Source organism: Cornus florida, unplaced genomic scaffold, assembly GCF_030987335.1.
Source record: "Cornus florida cultivar Cherokee Brave unplaced genomic scaffold, ASM3098733v1 CherokeeBrave_3.0.0_Hap2_Chr01, whole genome shotgun sequence".
In the NCBI taxonomy this organism is placed as follows: domain Eukaryota; kingdom Viridiplantae; phylum Streptophyta; class Magnoliopsida; order Cornales; family Cornaceae; genus Cornus; species Cornus florida.
In genome coordinates this window covers 101,967,242-101,979,508 of record NW_026775571.1, presented here as the reverse complement: position 1 = coordinate 101,979,508, position 12,267 = coordinate 101,967,242, and the positions used below count along the sequence as shown (strand labels likewise).

The following is a 12,267-nucleotide window of genomic DNA, read 5'->3' as shown; positions in this document are numbered from 1 at the left end:
TAAATTTTTGTATAGATACATAGCTTTCTTGTTAATGAACTAAAATAAATAAAGTGTTCATTGCCAACACCAACAATTAAGCTATTTGGTTCTATTTTTTAAAATACTTTTAAAATTTTCTCCATAATCTAATTTTCTGATTTGACATTACAAAAACCTAAAAAAAAGGTCAAAAAACACTTTTAGGCCTTGGCTATGTAGTATAAAAATTATTTTTCCTCAACAAAGTTTAAAAACAAAATTAAAAAATCTAATCCTAGTTTTTACAAGTTTACTTAGCATATAAGGATTGTAAGTGAGTTGATGTAGAAACAAAAATAAACATAGATACATTGAATGATGTGAAGTACAGGACATATGCATGCTACAAATTTGAGTAAATGTATATGAAGAGGAGAAGTTTCGTTTATGATAACTTTAAAAAATTTCGCTAGTTTCTCGCTTGGCATGCGTTTTATTTCTGTTATTTTTGTTTTTGGACTGCTATAGTGTCGATTTTAATAACAAAAGTATATTTGGTGTGATCTTATTTTATTTTACACAATGATAAAGCACTTCGTGAACAAACTAAAATACCAAAAAGTTATTTTTTCTTATTTTGACAATTATTCATAGGCCAAAACCATTACAGTAGCGCAACACGGGCCCGAACATTTCACAACAAAAGATCGTTCCCAAATGTGCTTCCAATTTTTTCCCAAAACACTCTAACAGCAAAAACAATGTTTCTGTTTTAGCCAAAAATAAAATGCCTAAAACAAAGAGCATACCAAACAAGCCCTAAGACTCCTTTTGTTTTGACGTAAAATAATTTTATTTATTTATTTTTGGATAAAATATTATATAATTTTTATTTTTACAGTGTTTGGCAAAGGTTTAGGTCGAGGTTAAGATCGAATTCATCGAGCAGAGCGTGTAAAATGACTTGCTTAAAATTGATGAGTAAATTGTTTTTATTAAATTTTAATATTTTACGTCAACCAAAACACCAGGAAAAAAATAAAAATAAAAATTTCTTAAAAATATTTTACATCCAAACAGATGGAGCGTAAGCCTCAAAAGATTCTAATCCTTTTTAGAAACCGTTTCATCTTCTGTTAAGGAGATTCTCCGCAGTTTCAAACTCGCGACCTGCAAATCAAAATAGAACAATTAGATCAAACCGATTAATCTTTTATTATTTTCTTATTAATTTTTTAATACAACAAGATGAGAAAAACTTTGGCGCACACGTTTTATTAATCACATTGGATGATTACATTAGTAACATGATCAAAAGTACGACAAAACATCCACATAAGCGCCATATAGTATTGAAAACAAGTGGAGCTAGTGTTGAATATTTCGCGCGCGCGATGGTTACATCCGCTAGGTAAACGCATTGTTTTATATGCAAGTTGTAGTAGGAAAAGCATAAATGTGCGATATCGCAGAAAGAAAATTGGATAGGATATATAGTGGGAAAAGGGAATCCCAGAAAAAAAAAAAAAAAAAAAATGGTGAGCCTTTTGGAATCTGTTTGACTGATGGAATAGTTTGATAGTAAAATGATATATATCCGATGTTGGCAGATGAAATGTAGTTGTACCACTGCATTTAGATGGTGTCATGCCTATCACAAATAACCAGTAGTGATCACATTCTTTTGCAAGAGGAAATTGACATATATATATATATATATTAAACTTAAACTTTATATATATTTCAATGATAAAACCTTTTAATTTTTTGAATGATTCCAATTTTCTTTAAACAGTTTTAAAAAAATTCAAAAAATAAGGAGCGAGATTAGTTTGTCACTCAAAATTGAAAATCTATGGTTAGTTCAATTTTTTGAAAACTGTTTTCTTAAACTAAGTTATAAAAATGCCGGTTTTCAAGAAACTATCTCTTATAATTGTATGAAAACAGTTTTTTATTTTCTATGTTTTTGAAAATTTTCTGTGTGACAAACTTGTTTAAGACGGTGTTTGGAAAACTACCTCTTTTTCAAAAAATAATTTTCAAAAACTATCAACCAAACAATTTTTTTGTATCTAAAAACAGAAACTGAATGACCCTTTTTGCTTTGTTTGGTAGGAAAGAAAAAAAATTGAATGGAATGGATGGATGAGACATCCTAGAAAAAAGATTGTGTGTTTCCCTTTTTTTATTCGGTTTGATAGAAGAGAAAGAATATACTCATAATTTATTATGTTCTTTAGGAAAGAGAAAATAAAAAGTTTTAATTAAGAATATACTCATAATTTACTATGTTCCTTAGGAGAGAGAAAATAAAAAGTTTTAATTGTTTTTATCATTATATTCAATAATATTGAGGATAAAGTACACTAATACCCCTTGAGGTTTGGTATAAAGACACTCAGGTGAAAGTTAGTTATTTTTGGGATAATGACACCCCCTTGAAAAAATTTCATCCAAACAAGACCTTAAATCATATAAAAAGACAAAATTGCCCCTTAATATTAAATTCAAATTTATTACAAAATATCATTACATGTCAAAATGACACAATTTCCCCTCAAAATTTAGCACCACAAATTAGCGCCAAGTGGCGCCAGATTAACAACCCGTAATCTAATTTTCCAACCATTGAACCACACACCAAATACCCTCTGTCTCTCTTTCTCTGTCCCTGCGCTAATCTTTCATTTATTCTCTTCTATTCGTATCACCATCTCTGCCTGAAACCCTAGTCACCATTATCATTTTAAAACCCTAGTTCTGGAGGCTGATTTCGCGATCTCGTCAAGACCAACCATTATATATCTTTGTTCTGCTTTGGTCTCCACACATCAGGGGTTCTCTTTCAACACATTTTTCTCTATATATATATATATATTAATCTATTCTTTTTTTCCTATATTATATTAATCTATTCATGTGTATATTTATCTATATATCTTTATTCTGTTTTTGATTTTATTTGTAGGTTTGATGAGAAAATCTTCCATTGAACCTTGATCTTTCTTGAAATCTTTTTCTTAATTTACAAAAAAAAAAAAATATATGGGTTTTTTTTTTACAAAAATTTTGTTCCTGATTTTTTTACAAAAATGGTGTTTCCTTTTCAAATGGTGTTTCCTTTACAAGAAAATATTGTAAAGAAAATATGATCTTTTCTTTATGTGGTTTTGGTTTTCTTTATTTTCTTTACTAAAATGGGGTTTTCTAAATATGGGTTTTTTTGTGTAACGAAATCTTTGTTCTGTTTCTAAATATGGGATTTTTTTTGTAACGAAACCTTTGTTCATGTTTTCTAAATATGGGAATTTTTTTTTTTAACGAAATCTTTGTTCCTATTTTCTAAATATGGTTTTTTTTTTTTTTAAGAAATCCGACAGATTATGTAAATTTTGGTGTCAAATGTTGGTTATGTAATGACTTAGTACAAGTTTATTATGGATTGTGGGATGTTGATGGCTACTTTTATGAAGTTAAATGTTGGTTATGTAATAGGACTGTAATGACAAGTTATGTAATTTTTGGTGCAATGTATTATTCTCTAATTTATTAATCTGTTTCAGTATGTGTGTGTATATATATATATATACTCTTCATCTGTTTCAGGGGGTCAATGTTAGTACGCATAAATTTTATTCTTCAATTTATTAACCTGTTTTTCAATTTATTAATCTGTTTTATGGATATATATATATATATATATATATATATATATATATATATATATATATGTTTTATGGGTAGTTTTGTCCAATTTATTAACTTGTAAAGGTAAAAAGGTCAACTAAATAGTCAAAGGGCAATTTGGTCAATTTTCCATGTCGGTTGGCTTCAAGGGGTGTCTTTGTCCACTTTTTAATTTTTAAGGGGTGTCATTGTTCAAAAAATAAGTAACTTTCATCTAATTGTCCTTATGCCAAATCTCATGTGTTAGTGTACTTTAGCCTAATATTTATAATATTGTAATTATAGAGGATAATACTATAATTTGAAACATGTATAATTTAAGATAGTATTTAATTTAAAATTTCTATTATAGACTTATAGTCCACTTGCCTTCCTTCACTTATTTTGCCTGCGAAAATTTATAAAGAATATCTTTCTTTGAAACATGTATAATTTAAGATAGTATTTAATTTAAAATTTCTATTATAGACTTATAGTCCACTTGCCTTCCTTCACTTATTTTGCCTGCGAAAATTTATAAAGAATATATTTCTTTCCTTGTATCATCTCTACATAACAAAGAAAATTCATTTCTTCATTTCTATTTTCTCTCCGCAACTATTCTTTCCTTCATACGAAATACAGTTTTTAGTGCTTGATTAGAGATGTTTTCATGGCTAGAATAATGACCAACCAACCATGTATGGTTTTTTTTATAGAATTGTGTATAAAATGATAAAAACAAAAATAATGACTCTTTCATTTGTTGCAAACTTATAGTTGTTTCAACCAATCTTATTTTTTATTAAATTGTGTATTAAATGACAAAAACAAACTTACCCAAAAAAAAAGTTGATTTTTGTTGCTTTGATCATCTATATTATATCAATCAAAACAGTCATGATAATTTGTCTCCTTCATGTTAGTTGCTAACAGAATTCAAAGGAACAAAGAGAAGCCATACCCATAGCCGTGGTTCATAAGCAGCCTAAGAACTTGATAAATTCTTTAGGTTTATACAAATGAAGAAAACTATAGAACTCTCAATTTCAGCGTGTTCCTTCAGCCATTAGATTGAGAAGCTTTCCTGTCATAGTACATGTTCGTGCTTATCGTGCCCTTACTCTATACAAAATTAATCCTAGGAATAGTTCCATGACATAACTACACCCTGTAAAAGATGAGTTACTCGAGAAATGTACAGTAAAATCATCAGGCATGAATTGTAGTAGAATATATACCTGTTTTATGAAAAAGCTCTATGTTAGATGGGTAAGGTCAAAGATTGCCAAATTAGGGTATTTAACTGGATTAAACTAATTGGTTCGTACAAAATTGATCACTGGCCGTTCGGTACATGTACAATTTTTAATCTTCAATTAACAACCAATGAACCAAGTTGATCCAACTAAAACTTGATAAAACAAAGATCGGTGATTACGGTACTTATTTTTTACTCACAAAAATTGCCAACTCAAAAGAAATTAAACTCAACTCAAGGCTGATGTAATTTAGTGATATGTCCTCTACTTCTCAAAACTTTGTAAAGACAAAATAGGTGCATAAGTTTCTTGTCAAGAAAATATAAAAAAGGCACTAAACTCAGCGTAATAATTATGACAGCCGAATACATAAAGTCTACCATATTACAAGTCATAGACATATCGAACAATCTTCTACAAATGATTATGCTAGAGAACGGGTAAAGCATAGGTTGTTGAAAGAAGAAAACGTACAACATTTCTCAAAATCCAAGAGCAAAAAAATGTCTGTTCAAATCCTAGGAGAATTGAACTGTTATTTTTGTCTGTGAAAAAACAAAAAATAATAATTTTTGTCGAGGTCAGAAACCATATCATAGTCTAGATGTGTATTAAAATAACAAGACATACATGTTTGTGTCGCAAAGAACTTGTGAACCAATGTCTCCAACTCCAAAGTGAATTCAAGTTACCAACCGACCAAGACGTCTAAGGAATTCCAAAATAACATGCATCCATTAAAACCTCAAATGTCCTATGGTGGAAGAAGCAAAAATGAGATGTGAAAACTTTACAACCCATAACATGTAAACTAAAAAATCATAACAGTAAAGTAGAGTCCAATAAACCATGACTCAGTGCATCCAATAAACTTGTCATTTTGTACTTGGAAAGATGCGGCATTTATCGGGATAAAGGGTTGTTAGATCTTTAACATGAACCATTAGACAAAGATAATTGACCAAACGAAATCTAGCAATTACAATTTTGGTGGTTAATACAACGCTGCTCACCTTGGTTTCTCCAATATGTTTGTCTCATGCATGTAGGCACTCTGCTATAAATTGAAGCTCTGCTTGCCTCATTAAGTCACTCATACTGTCATAGTTAACTCCGAAAAGAGAGAAATATCTACCATGGCAGATCCGAAAGAAGGAGGAATCGTCAAGAAGGGCCACGACGAGGGGCTGAAAATGGCGGTCTCTCTTCTTGAAGAGTTTGGACTCCCATTAGGACTTCTCCCCCTTGCCGATGTGATTGAAGTAGGTTTCGTGAAGAACACAGGCTACATGTGGATCCTGCAACAGAAGAAGGTTGAACACAAGTTCAAGGTGATTAGCAAGCTTGTGAGCTATGACACTGAAATTACTGGTTATGTTGAGAAGAAACGGATCAAGAAGCTCAAGGGAGTGAAGGCTAAGGAACTCATGCTATGGCCTCCAGTCAGTGAGATAGTCGAGGATGATCCACCCACCGGAAAGATCCACTTCAAGAGTCTTGCTGGCATCACCAAAACTTTCCCAGTTGAGGCATTTGCTGCTGGCCAGTAATACAAGCAGCACCGACTCCATGTTCCACCAGGCGCTGGAAAAGTTCTATATAATTATATTATTATGATACTTTTTTTATATATTTTGTCATCTATATTCGCTTGTTCTCCCACAAAGGGCTTGTTTTGGTGTTTTTCTTAAGAGTATGTTAGGAAATAAAATACTTCAGTATTATGATGTAAGGATGCATGATATCAGGGGCTTCGATAACCCTATATTAAGTGTCTAAAGCAGTTCAAATTTTGGAGCAATGCATGCGCTAAATTATTACATACATCTCCCTTGAAATTCAAACCAGAAACTCCCCAGCAATTATTTACGGGAAAAAGAAAAGGCCAAAATGATAATAAACATAGTGAAATGCAAGGAATCTGAAACAAGTATATGCCCTGTACACCATAAAATTGGCTTTAAAGCAAGATAACCAGTTAGAATTATGAATTTTTAAACATAGAATAAAATTTAACTGAGTGTTCAACATTTTCCTCTTTCCTTCTTGTTAAGAGGAACACAACTTCAAAATAATAGCAAAATTATAGCATAACTAAGTGTTCAACTTCAGAAAAGAAAGCAGTTTATCATTTGAACATATCTTGGAGCAAAGATAATGATCATGAACAAAGCTGAGCAAACTTCAGGGAATTTTAACAAACAGAGAATTATCAAAATGTATATCTCACAAGCCAGTTTCCAAAATGACAGATGTAATGACAGTGGCATTACTTCCACAAACAGATGCAAGAGCAACAAAAATTCTACAAGGAAATGTAAAGAAACATAGTGAATATGCTCATAGTAGCAAATTAAACATAACACCAGGGGATATAAAGGTTCATCAGCAGTAAATGTAAAGAAACATAGTGAATATGCTCATAGTAGCAAATTAAACGCAAATTAAACATAACACCAGGGGATATAAAGGTTCATCAGCAGTAAAATCCATAGAGGAAACTACACCACAATCCAAGCTACATCTCTCAGGAACTTCCAAACCTTCAGAAAATAGAAACCAGTGTAAGGAGATCGCAAACTTTGATTTCATTGTTTGGAGATGATGCAGAAACAATCCTTTTATGGAAGCCAAATGCAAATTTAGAACAAAAAAAAAAAAAATTACTGGCCACTTCGAAAGAAAGAAAATGAAAATATAAATTTCAAGGAAATACACCAAAAGAAGCTAGCATGCTCACATCTGGAAGAAACCATAGAGGATTGCAAAACCAAACCACCCAAAGATATTGCATTCTAACAGAAGTGTAGGTCTCCCCAGCTTCACCACAAAAAGGGAGTATTAACATCTAGGCCACAATTGGATACCACTAATCCTAATCTTGATGGAAGCTTATTAGAAAAAGGCTTCCAATAAGAAACACTGTATTTTATATGGAATAGGAAGTTCAGTCAAGATTAAATCAAAAGTGCTTTCTACCAAGAGATTCACGAAGATATCGCAGAAATTGCATAATTTTTCTTAAAGGCAGTAAATTTTTCTCTTACGAAATGGAAAATATGATGAACTGACTCAATTAGCTCCATGAACTCTCAGCACTGTTAGAAGCCAAAAGTTGCCGTTTGAATCAGATGACTGGCAGAAAGTAAGCCATCACTTGACAGTACATATTGAAGAACGAAAAGGAAAAGAAAACTGCGAATAATACAAAGAGAATAGGAAAAGAACAGAACAATAAAAAGTCAGACTACAATAAATAAGGAAGAAGCATACAGAAAGTGTAACCCTTACAGTCAAAAGAATAAGAAACATACATTGAACAAACGAGATTTTATATTATGTAATTGTGTAGGTAACAAACTTTTGCAACAAAAATGTGATCTTGTATCAATTTACAAAATAATAGTAAAATAGGATTTCCTTCTGTTGAAAGAATTTAAACAAAAAAAGGCTGCAAACTCTCTCCAATAGTGCAGTGGTTGGTGCAGTTGAATAGATTCTAATCATTACTCCTTTCATGCTGAAGCTTATTACAAAATTCCGGAGTTAAAAACATGCAAGTCCAGTAAAGTATTGTAGTGCCCCTTCTCTATTTCCCCCTCCTCCACCTGATGAAGGAGAAGGGTTTCAATAACAAAATCTTCCCAATCAATATCAACTTGCATTTTCCTCCTTTTCTTCCCAGTCTTTACACATTTTGTTAAAAATGAATCATCCCTGTCACCTGAATCAGGACCTGCTGGGCGCATAACTTTATCAATTCGCAGCTTAGCAGCCTTTATCTTTTCACTCCTCCTTTGATATGCTAAGCATCCAGTGACATAAGATGGAGGCATTGCATTCAATCCTACATCTTTCCCCAATATTTGCTTTAGGAAAAGCTTTTTGCTTAATTCTGATTGTCCTTTCCACCACTCTGTACATGCATGGACATACTTTCTCCCTCCCTTCCTTATATTCTCCTCTCCACTCTCTCCAACAGAGTTGACATGAGGAACCTCATCCAAGAACTTTGAATAAATCATGGACAAGCATTCAGGTGAAATTTTGAACTTGTCCAATTCATCAATATTCCAACTCGAGGAACGCCCTGCCTCAAAATACTGACAATCACTTTGTATGCAATAGTCGTCGGTCCCGTATTCAATTTCTTTGCTGGTAATGTCACTAACCATGTCATCTAAATCAAATCCAACATGCTCTAAACTCTTATTCGTCTTGTCACGCTTACCCATCGACTTCAACTCCATATACTGAATCACATGTGGCGCATTTTTTACAATGTTCTTAACTGTAATATCCTTTCCCCAAGGCAATGCTTGTGCAACTTTCACAAGACTCTCTAAAAGCTCTTTATACCGCAACCGAGTAGTGGCAAGTGCCACATGTAATTCCTTCGCCACATCCTCAATTCGAGCATCAACCTGATTCAATTTTGCAACAAATACCACCACTGCTGCAACCATTGGAAGTGGTCTCCGCCCTGTTGTCAAGAACCATTTCACCGAACACTGCAACAAAAATATCCCCTGTTTTAACACTCTCTCCACCTTATCCTCCGAAAGAACATTAAACCTATGGCTATTAAGAATCGCCCGTTTAAATGCAATCACAATATCAAACTCCGGCAACTTCATTCCAAGATTACTAACAACCCGAGCAACCATTCGACCAAGCTCATGAACATCACACCGAATCACGGCCGCCACCTCAACAATTGGCAACGATTTATTATCTCTCCGCATAACAACATAAGCACAGGCACCAACAAATATAGGGAACCAATGGCCCTCCCCGTATTCACCTTCAGTAATAGTTTCAACCATTTTTCTAACCTCATCCGAAGCTGAAACCCCTAATTCAGACATCAACTCATCTATAAGCCTTTTGGCTTCGTATACTTTCTTCTCCTTGTAATTGCATACACTGCCAGTCCCTGCGGTGCCGACTCGGACAAATGTACCAGCCGGGCCGTTGAAACCGCCAAAATCGGCTTGGAAATTGTCATAGTCTTGGACGACACCGCACGAGGAGCAGACCGTATTGCCCGTAACATAGTCGGATTCGAGAGTCCTCTCTCTACAGCTCCGGCAGGCGCGAGAAATCTCCATATTTCCCCACGATTTCCCAGATTATATTTTGGATTTGTTGTTTGTTTGACCAGAAAATTTTAGGGTTTAGAGAATATTTCTAGGAAATTCTGCAAATCTTACGGCTTGAGGAGGAGAGACTGTATAAGAAAAGGATTAGGGCTTGAGGAGGAGAGAATGGATTTCCTTAATAAACATCTACTTCGCGATATCAAGCTTCCATATAATAAGAGGATTAGGGCTTGAGGAGGAGAGACTATATAATAAAAGAAGCAATAATGTAAGAGGAGAGATTTGTGCACCTTTATATAGTTGAAGCCTTTCAAAATCCAGATCGTGACCCTGTTTTCTCTGAATAGCCACAGATTAGGTTTTCACGACCTCGATGAGAGAAAAATTAGAAATCCTAGTCCATACGCGAGTTTATTTAAGGGACAATATTTGCCAGCTGGAAGTTCATGCTTAGTTGCTTACCATCTATGAACAACAAAATGACAAGTCTTCTAAAAAAAAAAATATTTAATAAAAGATTTAATAAGTTATTTGGGTAAATCAAATAAGATCCAAATCAAACTCGTGTCTAATTAGTCCCTCCTCCGTTTCAATTTAGTTATTGATCTTTTTCTTTTGGGAACGGACCCTCTCAAATAAATATTTACAGGTATTAAGACGTCACATCAATAACTTTTTTGACTCACTAAATATATTAAAAGTTACTGCACCTTCTTAAAATATCTAACTATATTAAATTACATGTTTACCCACATTAAAAAAAAAACTTTTTTTCTCTTTCTCTCCTGTTCCTTCTCTCTCCTATATATAAGACATATCCTATATATAATATTTATACACACAAACATGGCTAGAACAGACCCACTTTGCTCCTTTTCTTGATCCGTCATTGACAACTCTCTCTCTCAAACCTCCTATTTCTTTCTTTATTTATATATCGTTCTAGAGAGTTGTGTGTCTCATCAAATTGGGTTCACAAGAATCTGTTGACAAATGAAGAACAAATTCTTCAAACCTTCAATTAACAAAATTGTTCAAACTTGAAGCCTTCGAATCAATTAATAATTCCAATGTTTGGTGATGGCAATCAACAAAACTATTCAAACTCTTACATATATATTATTGGAGAACTATAATTGAATTTCCTAAATCGGATATAAATAGAAGTTGAAGGATCATAAACAATTTTAATTGGAATTGACCAAAAAAAAAAAATTTTTGATTCAACACTCAAAAGTAAAGAAAAGAGTTGAATCATATATAATCTGTAGATGTGTGTATATATATGTGTGTGTGTTATATATGGGAGAGAGAAGAAATAGAGGAAAAAGTGAAAAAAAAAGTTTTTTGATGTGGGTAAATTTGTAATTTAACATAGTTAGATATTTTTAAAAAGTCAATAATAACTGGACTGGGCCGAGCCGGTTATATTATGATAATTACCCTTAAAAATAATTATTCTAAATATATTTTATTAGAAATAATTATTTGTTTATTTAACCATCCGGGCTGGACTAATTAAATAATTTAAGTAGACCGGGCTGGGCCGAGCCGGTTATATTATGATAATTACCCTTAAAAATAATTATTCTAAATATAGACCCATATTTAATGAGTCTATTTGTCAAAATCAAAGCCCACTAAAATTTTAGGGTCTACAAATTGCTCCCACTTTGAGTCCCAAGTTTAACAGGACTTGTTTTCTTTTTCAAATAGAACTTGAAGCATTCAACTTCTTCTTCTTCTTCTTTTTTTCCTATCCAACTTTGGATTGTAAGATTTCCTCTTTTGTTTTTCAGTCCAACTTTGGATTGGAATTTTAGTTTCTTATTTGAACTGAATTATATAATTCAAGGAGATATTTTATTGCCTATATATACCACCAATGTTATAAGTTTTGCCATCAATTCTAAAGTCAGACTTGTTAGATTGCAGTCTCTGCTTGAATAATCGGTAGGATATTTCTCTCTCTTTTTCTTTTTTCTTTTTTTTTTCCTTTTTCACGCCTTTTTTTTTCCCTTTCCTTTTTCTCTTTTTTTCTTTTTTTTTTTCACGCAATTTTTCTCTCTTTTTGTTTTTTTTTCACGCAATTTTTTTCCTCTTTTTTTTCACATAATTTTTTTTTCTTCTCTCTTTTTTTTCTTCTCCTTTTTTTTTTTCCTTCCCTTTTTCTCTTTTTTTTTTCACTCAAAATTTTTTTCTTCTCTTTTCGTTCCTTTCCTTTTTTTTTCTTCTCTCTTTTTTTTCCTTTCCTTTTTCTCTCTTTTTTTTTT

The 12,267-nt window shown here is 32.5% G+C and overlaps 1 protein-coding gene across 1 annotated transcript; it reads right to left on the bottom strand.

Moving 5' to 3' along the window:
* Nucleotides 1–8,217: 8,217 nt before the first annotated feature.
* LOC132309855 (plant-specific TFIIB-related protein PTF2) lies at nt 8,218–10,286 on the bottom strand. The gene has a single exon (XM_059808119.1). It carries the CDS (start codon nt 10,001–10,003, stop codon nt 8,423–8,425), a length of 1,581 nt encoding a protein of 526 aa, XP_059664102.1. The 5' UTR covers nt 10,004–10,286; the 3' UTR covers nt 8,218–8,422.
* Nucleotides 10,287–12,267: the final 1,981 nt, after the last annotated feature.